Here is a 12,221-nt window from a genome sequence, read left to right on the forward strand (position 1 = left end):
AATTGGAATCACCTGGGAGCTTGTCTGAATACGGATTGCCAGGCCCTACACCCAGAGGCTCTGCTGTTGAGGGTCTGGATGGATAAAGGCCGGAAATCTTTATGTTTAACAATCATCCCAGGTGGCTCCCAGTGGTTGGGGAATCACTGCCTTAGAGCACCCAAATCACGAAGCAGCAGCCAGGCCAACAGCTAGGACGAGGGCGTCTTTTTGCCAGGCTCACCCACTGAGCTTGCGGGGGCAAAGCCACCCTCGGGAAAATTTGGGGGTGGCTCTTCCTTGAATGAGCGAGCTCAGACCCGTCTCCTCCGTGCGTCCAGGAAACAGGCTCGCCCAGTTTTCCCCGGTCTAGAGGCAACAGCCCCGCACAAGAACAGCAGGACCCAGCCTGGGCCTTCAACACACGGAGTGGCAGGTCAAGGTGGGCTGAGGGCCTGAGGAGAGGCCCCCTGCTGCTGCTCTGGACGTGGGCCCCTCTCTCAGGGTAGCAGTTCAGTCTGTGGGATATGTATGCCACTGCCCAGAGAGCCTGTTTACCATAATGATGAAGCTCCAGGCTCTGAATGGCCTGCTCGTTATAAACAGTAGTGAGACGCATTCTTCCTCTGTGCCTCACCTCAACAGGGGAGAAGCAAATCGCAGCAATCAGCTGCTGGAGGGGTTTCTATTAAAGGAGGAAGAACCCGATGAAGTGCCCACAGATGGGAAAGTTGTTTTGCACAGGGGAGCAGCGGCAGAATCCTCCCGGGTCTTTTTCCGACATACGCGTCCGTCCTGGCCAGTGCGGTAGATGACAAAGTCCACCGATGGGTTTCACCAGCTCTGTGCTCTCGCCTGGTGCTATCTCATCCCGGGCAAGACACTTCCCTCCCTGGGCTTCTGTCTCCCCAGAAGGCAGAAGGGGTGGAGGTGAATGAAGTCAGGACTCAGAAGTATGGAGTAGGCAGAAGCGGCGTGTGACAATTCCACGTTCTACACGGTGGTTCTAGCTTGTAAAAATGCAGCCCCCGCGAATGTGACGAGCATGCAGAGATGGACACCCATAGCTAAGGGAATTGAACTGTGATCTTTAGTTTCAACATCTGCAAGTCTTCAGGGGGAGAAAAAAAATACAAACTACCCTGGCTGTATTCACCCCAAGTCGGTCTCTTGGTCTCGCAGTTTGGTGATGTCCTGGGGGAAGGCCAGCTTCCAGATAAAAACACACCTTCTGTTGTGGTTGTTTTCTGTCTCGCCCTCTCCTCCCCTCCGTGCCCTCCCCTCCCTCTCCCAGGTGTCCCATGGACCCTGCACACGTGGCTGGAGTCTTTGCGGATCGCCTTCCAGCAACACCGCAGGCCTCTTATCCAGTGCCTGTTGAAGGAGTTTAAGACCATTCAGGAGGAGGAGTACACAGAGGAGCTCATTACTCAAGGCCTGCCCCTGATGTTCGAGATCTTGAAAGCGAGCAAGGTAAGAGGAGTTTAACGCTGTGGTGTCGGTCGGCGGCAGAGAACAAGCGGGGAGGTCCCCGACCTCAGTGGCCCCTTAGCCTGATCCTGCCCTCCGGATACGAATCCTGCAGTCATGGCCACTGGTGGCATATGTACGTGGCTGACTAAAGCTACTTGTGCAGTCGTTGTGGGCAGCTGTTTTATTGAGCACCTGCTGTGTCCCAAGACACTTCTAATAACCCAGGGAATTTGCAGGAAAGCTGGGGAGATGCTGCCAACACACGTGCCCCAAGGGCATCTGAGGTTTATGAAACAATGTTGAATGGTGGCATGGGCTCTGAGGGGTGTGAGTCAGTCAGGGAAGGTGTCAGGGAGGTGCCGAGATGTGAGCAGGCCTGGCCAGACAGATAGGAATCCGGCAGGAAGAGGGAAGTGGTATAGCTCGCAAGATCCATGGGATACAGACCCTTCCAGGGTTCCCACAAAGCCGGGCCCTGGAGAAAATTTTTCAGGTACAGAAGATCAGATGAGTCTCCCCCCACTTCCTCCTGGGTCCCCTTACTCCTACAACAGAGAAATAAATGCTGCAGCCCCTTCAGAACATCGGTTCATCCCTTGGGCTATTATGAGATCAGTTCTTAAAAATCTCTTCGGGGTCACTTGTTTGATGATATAGATGTTCCGTCCCTGCCAGGGGGCCTTTGGCATCATTGCGTGTGTTGCTGGAGAACTTCGAGAATGGACAGCCGTGGCATGCCCATCCCCCAACCATCCTATCAAGGGTGGAGAGCCAAGGGCAAGGGGGAGACTGTGACAAATGCCCCACCACTGTGGCCATGGAAACACCAGGGGTGACCAGGCTGCCTTGAGAGGCTCTGAGGAGTCTGTGCATCAACTACCGCGTACCTGAGGTCTCCCCAGTGGGCCACGAGGGAATGAATATACATTTATGTGGCACAGTGGGTCAGAGCATGGACTCTGGAGCCAACCTATAGGGATCCAAACTCGCTACGCCACGTACTAGCCTTATGACCCCACTCAAGTTACTTAACTTCCCTCTGCCTCAGTTTCCCTACCTGAAAATGGGGACAGTAACTATATTGACCTCTTAGGGTGGGTGTGAAGATAAAATGAGTCCGTGCCCTCCAAACTGGCTCTGCAACTTGGTGAGTGCGGTACAAGTGACCCTGTCACGAAGCCGGCCTCGCCAGAGTATGACGCACCTCGAGTATTTCCCAAAGGGTGTTCTGTAAAAGCCATTCCCTCAGCGGGGTTGGTACCAAAGTATTTAACACCCCATTGCAGTGCACGTACCAACCAGCCCCGAACACTGGCCTGAGAGCAGGGCTTTCAGCTCCTTCTACAAGCTAACATTGGTTTACTCCAATTTCTCGCCCGGAGAGCCTTGAATACCCTAATTCACAAAGGCAATCAAGCGTTTCCCGAACCCATTTAACCTCGGAACCCTTTTATAATGGTCTCAAGACACAAATGAGGATTTTTAAGCTAAAATATGTATTTTTTATATTTACTATATGCCTGGCACTATTCTAAGCACAACATAAGGATTAACTCAGTTAATCCTCACAACCTTTGAAGGAGGTGATGTTCTTATCCCCCATTTGACCGATGGGTTGACTGAGGCACAGAGAGGGTGATTACTTGCCCAAGGTCACACAGTTGGTAAGTGGCAGACCTGGGCTTAACCCCAGGCAGCCTGGCTCCAGCACCAGCCTCTTACCCCTCTGCTCCAGAACAGACTTTGCAGAAGTCTGGGGTCCCTCTAAGACACGGGAACCTCTGAAGTCTCAGGAGAAATGGGCCTGTGAACTAAAAGGGCACCGTGGGTTCCCCCACCAGACTGGGCTGACAGGCTTCCCAAAGAGTGAAGAAGGAAGCGTGGAGCCACCTTCTCTGACAGCAGGGATGGCCCCACAGCAAAGCAGCAGCGACACGGCCGGCCGGGCCCGTCTGCTTTCTGAGCCTCGGAACACCTGGCCTGGGGTGCAGAGCAGCTCTCCTTAGGTATTCTCAGCAGCCTATCCTGGCCCAGAGTCTCAGGGCCCCCTGCAGGCTGGATTTGCACTTGATGAAGGCCCCACCACAGGACCCAAAGTGGGAGCAAGAGTGCAGCTCCTGGGTAATGAGCCTCAGTGATTCCACAGAGCGCAAAACCCTATGGAAGCATTTCAAAACCAAACTCTCCCTGCCCCTCACCCTTCATCCCTCTAACATGAATGAATGAGTAAATGAATGAACGAACGAACGAATGAATGAATGAATGAAGCTTTCACCTGCAATTACCTAAGCAACCACTTTAGTGAAAAACATTCCTAAGTCTGTTCCCAGGGTTAGGTGTTCAAACTTGTTTTTGGTTTCTTGGGTTTTGTTTCCTTTTTTCAGACTATAGTGGGAATTCCAGAAATTACTGAGGCATCCTGTGTATTAAGTGAACGTAATCTATGGGTTTTTAAAATAAACTGTATTGGGGCGCCTGGGTGGCTCAGTCGGTTAAGCATCCGACTTCGGCTCAGGTCATGATCTCACGGTCCGTGAGTTTGAGCCCCGCATCGGGCTCTGTGCTGACAGCTCAGAGCCTGGAGCCTGTTTCAGATTCTGTGTCTCCCTCTTTCTCTGACCCTTCCCTGTTCATGCTCTCTCTCTCTCTCTCTCGGTCTCAAAAATAAATAAATGTTAAAAAAATTTTTTTTAACTTTAAATAAACTGTATTTTGGAATTTTGGAGTATGACATATGTACAGAAAAGTGCCCAGATCATAACTGTGTAGAGCCCAGTGAATCTTCACAGGCTAAACCTACCTGTGTGATCAGCGCCCGGGCCAAGAAAGAGAACATTGCCAGCACCCCAGTAGGCCCCTTATGCCCCACTCAGCTACTACCCCCAAAAGGACAGCCAATGGCTGGGAGTTGGGAAAAAGGGAGGGGCCTTTGCCAGGAGATGTAGACTAGAATCTCCCCCCAACCCGACCCCACCCCACCCCCATCAGCTGTACTGATCTTCAGGGATGGAGGGAGCCAGGGAAAGGAAGCAGCTCCTTGTCAGAAGGACACTCTGGGAAAGACAGTGCATTCAAGAGTGGGGTTTGCCCTTATAAGGGTCCAGTGGCAACCCCTACTGGTGAAGTGTGGTATTACACATCATGTACATTCCTGGTGGGAGGAAAAAGAGGTGATTAATTTCCCACCGCTGCCATGTGAAGCCAAGCATTCCCCAAGCATGAGTGATGTTCTTGTAGTCAAAAGAAGACTAGAGAGAGATGATGGCAGAGAAATTCAGAGCGTTGAGAAAGTGCTACAAAGCTGTGCCCTCCAATGTTTCATATCGGAGGATAGTAGTAGCCACACATCACACAACTGCCTAGCCTAGTTCCTTCTCCATTAAAGGGTTCCTGTTTAGATTTCATCTGCTGTTCTGTGTGGGCAGGTATCTGGTTTCATCAGATAGATAATTAATAATGCATAAGAACATAGAAATGCAATAAAGAAATTCACTTTATCGTCAACTCCCAGAAATACAACTATACTATGAAGTGAAGCATACGCCTTCCCATCCTTGACTTGTGTTCATTCATACATTACTTGAAATCTAGTTGCAGAAGTGTTTTGCTCCCTTCTCTAAATTTTAACTTCAAAAGAATTCAGCATCTCTAGATTTCCCAGGAGCCAAACAATACAGTCATTTCTTAATATACATCTGTTTCAAGAAAGTTCCTGGCCTGTCCCCGCCCCCCCCCACACACACACACATACACACATAATTCCCCAGGGCACTGATTCATTCAGCAATCACACGTGCTCACTATGCTGCAATGGTGATGGGAGAGAAATGTCCTTTACCCTCCTGGAGCTTGCTATGTGCAGTGGAGGGGCAGACAGACAGTAAGCAAGGAAATGGATCAGCAAAAGAGAGAGCTTGATAAATGCTATGAAAAAAAAAAAGTGAAATTGGACAATGATATAGTCTCTCTGAGGATGGGGCAGCCAAGGCCTAATCTAGGCAAGATGTAAGGAAGGTCTCTCTGAGACGGTAGCATTTGAACAACCACTGAAGTGAGGAAAAGCTCCAGCCATGCAGAGGTCTGGAGCAAAAACATTCCAGGTGAGGGAGTGCAGGAGCTAAGGCTCTTCATGGAAACGTGCTTGGTGTGTTGGGGCAACAGGAAGAAAAGCCATGTGACCGGTGCAGTGGGACAAAGGGAGAAGCATAGGAGATAAAAATCAGATGGCACGGAGTCTTTCTCCATGGTGAAAAGCTTGGGTTTCCCTCCACGTGCAGTGAATAGAACACCCCTGGAGGTTTTAGACAGAGACAAGACATGATCTGTGGGGGGTTTTTTCTTGTGGTTTGTACACTTTTTAATTTTTTTTCTCACTTTTTTAATTGAAATATTTTAGTTTTTTAAACTTTTGATTTTGAAATCATTTTAGATTCACGTGCAGTTGTAAGAAAAAATACAGAGATAGCACTATGTACCCTTTACTCGGTTTCCCCCATTGACAATCTCTTACTAGAGTACCATAAAATATCACAACCAAGATACCGATGTGATATAGTCAACATGCAGAAAGTTTCCAGCACCCACAGGATTTCCTCATGTTGCACTTTTCTAGCCAAACCCATTTCCCTTCTGCCCTCACTCCATTATCACCCCCTGGTAACCACTAATCTGTTCTCCATTTCTCTCATTTTCAAGACTGTAATTTCAGTAGAATCATACAGTATGTGACTTTTTAGAACTGGATTTTCTCACTCTGCATAATTCTCTGAAGATTCATCAGATTGTTGGATGATCCCATAGTTTGTTTCTTTTCATTGCTGAGCAGTACTCCATGACATGGATATACCGTGGTTTGTACAAGTGCTCATCCACTGAAGGACATCTGAATTGTTTCCAGGTCCAAGCTATTACAAATACAGCTGTTCTAAACATTTGTGCACAGTTTTTGTGTGAATATGTTTTCATTTCTCTGGGGTAAATGCCCAGGAGTGTAATTGCTGGTTTGTATGGTAGCTGTGTGATTCATTTTCAAAGAAACTGCTAAAGTTTTACATTCCCACCATTTTACATTTTACATTCCCACCAGCAAAGTAGGAATAATCCAGTTTCTCCACATCCTCACTGTTTGGTGTTATTGCTATTTTTTCTTTTAGCCATTCTGATAGATGTGGAAGTGATATCTCGTACTTTTGATTTTCATTTCCCTAAATAGCTAATGGTGTTGAACATATTTTCATGAGCTTATTTGCCATCTGGCTATCCTCTTCAGTGAAATGTCTCTTTGTGTCTTTTGTCTGTGCTCTAATGAAGTTGTTTGCTTTTTAACTGTTGAATTTTGAGTGATACTAATCTGTTGTCAGATAAGCGGCCTGCAAATATTTTCTCCCATTCTATAGCTTATCTTTTTATCTTCTTTATAGAGTCTTTCACAGAGCAAAAGCTTTTAATTTTGAGGAAATCTAATTTATCAACTTTTCTTCTTATGGAGATTATGCTTTGGGTATCAAGTATTAGAACTTCTTGCCTAGCCTTAAATCATGAATATTTCCTCATTTTTTTTCCTAGAAATTTTAGTTTTATGTTTTCCACTGAAGTCTGTGATTCATCTTGCCTGAGGTGAAGTGTGGAACTTACTTCAAGGTTTTTGATGTGTGTGTGTGTGTGTGTGTGTGTGTGTGTGTGTTTGCTTGTTTTACCAATGGATGTTTAGTTTTCCAGCTCCATTTGTTGAAAAGGCTGTCTCTCCTTAATTGAATTACTTTTGCACATTTCAAAAGTCAGTTGGGCATATTTGTGTGGGTCTATTTCTGGGTTCTCGACTCTGTTCCATTGATCTATATGTCTGTCCCCCCACCATTACCACACAGTCTTGATTAGTGTAGCTATAGTTAAATCTTGAAGTTAGGTAGACTTATTCCTCCCATTTTATTCTTCTTTTAAAAATTATTCTAGCTATGGGGCGCCTGGGTGGCGCAGTCGGTTAAGCGTCCGACTTCAGCCAGGTCACGATCTCGCGGTCCGTGAGTTCGAGCCCCGCGTCAGGCTCTGGGCTGATGGCTCGGAGCCTGGAGCCTGTTTCCGATTCTGTGTCTCCCTCTCTCTCTGACCCTCCCCCGTTCATGCTCTGTCTCTCTCTGTCCCAAAAATAAATAAACGTTGAAAAAAAAAAACTTTAAAAAAAAATTATTCTAGCTATGTTCTTTGTCTTTCCATATAAATTTTATTTTTTTTTCCAACTAAACTCTACCCCTGATATGGGGCTCAAACTCATCACCTCAGGATCAAGAGTTGCATGCTCTAGTGACTGAACCAGCCAGGCACCCATCCATATAAATTTTAGAATAAACTTGCTTTATCAACAATAAAGAAATCTTGCTGAGATTTTGATAGTAATTGTGTCAAACTTCTCTATCAGTTCAGGGAGAATTGACATCTTTACTATGTTAAATCTTTCAATTTGTGAATTGTATGTCTCTTCATGTACTTAGATCTTCTTTGGTTTCTTTCATCAATATTGTGGAGTTGGCAGCATACAAGTCCTGTTTTGTTAGAGTTACATATACATATTTCTTTTTTTAAGAAATTATAAATATTATATTAATTTTTATGTCCATGTGTTCATTGCTAGCACAAAGAAATATAATTGATTTTTGTATATTTATCTTGTATCCTGCAACCTTGCTGAACTTGTTTATTCTAGGAATTTTCTGTAGATTCAATGGAATTTGCTACTTAGGTAGTCATGTCATCTACAAATAAAGACAGTTGTATTTCTTCCTTTTCAGTCTGGCCCTGAAGATTTCTTTTAGGGAGAGTTTTTTTTTAATTATGAATTCAATTTCTTTAATAGTTACACAGCTATTCAAATTATCTATTTAATATTAGGTGAGTTGCTCTTTTTTTTTTTCAGGGAAAAAACTCATTTCATTTGTGTTAACAGATTTATGTGAGTAGAGTTGTTCATCATAATCCCCTTATTATTCTTCTGATGTAATGATAACCCCTGTATCATTCCTGATTTTGTTAATTTGTGTCCCCTTTTTTGTCAGTCTTCCTAGAGGTTTGTCAATTTTATTCATCTTTCCAAAGAACCAACTCTGTGTTTCATTATTTTCTCTACTATTTTTCTGTTTTAACCTTCATTGGTTGCTTCTCCTATCTTCATTATTTGTTTGCTTTGGGTTTATTTTGCTTTTCTTTTTCCAGGTTCTTGAGTAGGAGCTTAGATTATTGATTTGAGACTTTTTCTCTTCTCTTATATATGCATTTGATAATGTACATATCCTTCTCAGCACTGCTCCAGCTGTGTACCACAAATTTTGATGTGTTATTTTCATTTTTCATTCAGTTCAGTGTTAACTTTTTATTTTTCCCTTATAACTTCTTTTTTGACTTATGAATTATTTCAAAGTGTGTTGTTTAGTTTCCAGATGTTTGGAGGTTTTCTTATATTTCTGCTCTTGATTTCTAGTTTGATTCCATTGTGGTCAGAGAATACTTTCTGTATTATTTTGATTATTTTAAGTTTTTGAGGTTGGTTTTCTGGCCCTAAGTATGGTCTATCTTGATATGTTCTGTGGACACCTGAAAACACAGTTTTCTGCTATTGTGGAGTGAAGTGTTCTATAAGTGTCCATAAGATTCTGTTGGTTGATGGTATTGTTGAGTTCTTCCATATCCTACAAGTTTTCTGCCTCCTTGTTCTATCATTTCAAATAGGGGTGTTAAGTCTCCAACTATAATTATGGATTAGTCTGTTTCTCCTTTCAATTCTATCAGTTTTTGCTTCACAGATTATGCAGCTCTGTTATTTGGTGCATATATATTTAGGTCTACAATGTCTTCCTGGTGAATTAACCCTTTTATCATTATACAATGCTCCTCTCTGCTTCTGTTCATTTTTTTTTGCTCTAAAGTCCACCTTATCTAATATTACAGTAGCCACTCCTGCTTTCCTTTGATTAATGTTTTTGTGATTTTTTTGGACCATTATACTTACAATCTGCCATTTTCATTATATTTGAAGTTATTTTCTTGTAAACAGCATATACTGTCATCCACTCTGCCAATCTCTTTTAATTGGTGTATTTAGACCATTCACATTTTATTGATACTTTAGGGCTTAAGTCTGCCATCTTATATTTTTAAGTTTGTTTTTGAGAGAGAGAGTATGCACATGTGCGTGAGTGGGGGAGGGGCAGAGAGAGAGGGAAACAGAGGACCTGAAGCAAGCTCTGTGCTGTCAGCGCAGAGCCTGAAGAGGGGCTCAAACTCACAAATTGTGCAATTATGACCTCAGCTGAAGTTGGACACTTAACTGACTGAGCCACCTAGGTGTTCCTGTCATCTTATTTTTTATTTTCTGTTGGGTTTCTCTGCCTTTGTTTCTCTTTTTCTGCCTCCCTGTGGGATAGTTGAACATTTTTTTAATTCCATTTTTATTTGTCTGTAGTATTTCGATAGCTTTTCTATAGCTTCAAGTAGCTTTTCTAGTGGTTGCTTGCAGTATTACATGATATATACGTAACAGCACAGTCTATTGGTGTCATCATTTTACCAGTTCAAGTGAAATATAGAAATCTTACCTCCTTTTATGCCCATTTATCCTCCTCCATTTATGACATAGTTGTTTTTAAATATTTCCTCTACACACATTTAGAACATCAGACACTCTTATAATTTTTGCATCAACCATCAAACATAATTAAACTCAAAAGGAGAAAGAAAGAAAGCCTATTATCTTTATCCATACTTTTTTTACTGTTTCTTTCTTCCTGTGGTTCCAAGCTTCCTTTTTTATCCTTTCCTTTCAATTTAGAGAAATTTCTTCAGCCATTCTTTTAGGATAAGTCTCCTGATGACAAATTCTCTTAATTTTCCTTCATCTGAGAATGTCTGGCTTCCCTTTCATTCCTAAGAGATACTTTCACTGGTTGTTATTTATTTGATATTTTCCTTTAAATCACCTTACCATATGTTAAATGTACTTAGAAAGGAAATGCTATAGTATTACCATAAATAGAAGGCCCACATCACTTGCAATGAATAGAGAGTACATATCAAAATACATGGATGACTATTTAAAAGCACTTTAGTTTATTATCTGTTTAATTTCATCTTGTACACAATTCCAGTGACAGACGTGGGACTGTGCATTGACCTCATGGGACTCTGTCTGGTGCCCTTCCCATCTCTTTACCTTTTCCCAGGTGTACTACGGCAAAGAGAGGCTCACGGCTCACAGGTCAGCCCAGCATATCCTACACAGGAGGGCCAGTCTAAAGACAAACCGCTGTTGATGATGGATTGAGGCAGAGAACTCACTGCCGGTATCCCCAGAAAGTAACTGTATTCCCACCATCTCCTGATTTTGAGATGCGGCTTTTTTCACCTTTTAGCATTTCACAATTTGAAATGGGTCTTAAAAATGAATGTTTGTTAATGCAGTGCGTTTTTTTTTTTCTCTTCCTAAAAGCTGTCATTAATTGTATGACATTTTAGAATCTAGAAAAAGATTGGTTTGAATTATAGGAAATTGCTGTTTGGGGGTTAAAGAATGGTCAAATCTCAGCAATTTCCTTTAATTCAAGCTAATGGCATGTTGTGATGCGCTATCCTTTTTAGCTCTCCTAGCAACCTCACCAAGCAGATATTTTTAATCCACTTCGGAAGAGGACACAGAGACCCGGAGAAGCTGAGTAACTTTCCTAAGGTCACAGAGCTAGTATGTGAGGAGTCAGGACTGGGGCCCAACCCCATCTGGCCCTGCTGTCTATGTTTTTACCACTGGGTAGAAGCCCTGCCTAACCCACCTGAAAAGGACCTTTGGGATCAATCCCAGCATTCCTTTCTGAAGAAAAGAAAATGTTCTGGTATCTTTTTAGGAGAGAAGTGAGGGTCAGAGGAAGAGAGGAAAGATGTCAGCCCTGAATCCACAGGAATCTATCTCAGGAGGCTCCTGCTAACTGTGGTATTAAGAACTTCATTCCCTTTTGGTTCTTTGTAGCCACACGGTTCTGAGTCCTGAGGACCTGAGTTCACCCCATGTGCACACCCAGCATTTTCCATGAGAGACCTGAGCGGCTGGTACCCAGCAGCGTGCCAGTGACAACCGCTAACCAGGTGCTATGTACCTGGGCCCAGCCAAATGCCCACCCATCCCCAGCCCACGCCTCCTCCTTGGACTTGCTCTGGCCTCCCAGCTCAGAGCCTGCATGCACAGACCAGTCAAGCCTTGTGGCACCTTTACCTAAAAGCACTTCTCTTAAATGTACAACTCAGAGGACAATATAGGTACCTATCACAGCACAACTACCCCACCTACCCATGCCTCCAAAACAGACTGAGCCTCAAGTTTGGTTAATTCCAATCTGCCATCTTCAGGTTTGGGCCCAGAGCTAACCAAACCCAAAGAATAACCCAGTTCACTGCTCCAAACTGACCATCTAACCCAATGGGTCTCACCCCGCTAGAGCTCTTAACCGATACTAATTACAGCACCCCTTCTTGCTTAGGGAAGCCCTCCTGGAGACCCAATTCATTTTGGGTGCTGGAGAACTAGAGTGAATGATACCCATAGTCCCCCCTCCCTGGAGGAAACACACAGGAAAGGGCACAAAGCAGACACCTTGACAGACACAAGTGAATTCAAGGACGCAGTGGAGAGTTTCCTCTTAGGGCTCCGGTGTCTGAAAGAGAGGCAGCCAGAAAGCCTTGGGAAAGGAGGCAGCAGTTTGGACCCTGACATTCAGAGCGTCACTGACAACCCG

General features: G+C 44.1%; 1 protein-coding gene across 10 annotated transcripts in view; it reads left to right on the forward strand.

Moving 5' to 3' along the window:
- BTBD11 (BTB domain containing 11) overlaps positions 1-12,221 on the forward strand; it is a 315,613-nt gene that overhangs the window by 273,103 nt on the left and 30,289 nt on the right. For all 10 annotated transcript variants that reach the window (XM_045062278.1, XM_045062280.1, XM_045062275.1 and 7 more), the window contains one exon: positions 1,274-1,452. In XM_045062278.1, the coding sequence (XP_044918213.1) occupies positions 1,274-1,452 (179 nt within the window). The remainder of the gene's footprint in view (positions 1-1,273; positions 1,453-12,221) is intronic.

The sequence above is a fragment of the Felis catus genome, chromosome B4 (assembly GCF_018350175.1).
Source record: "Felis catus isolate Fca126 chromosome B4, F.catus_Fca126_mat1.0, whole genome shotgun sequence".
In the NCBI taxonomy this organism is placed as follows: Eukaryota; Metazoa; Chordata; class Mammalia; order Carnivora; family Felidae; genus Felis; species Felis catus.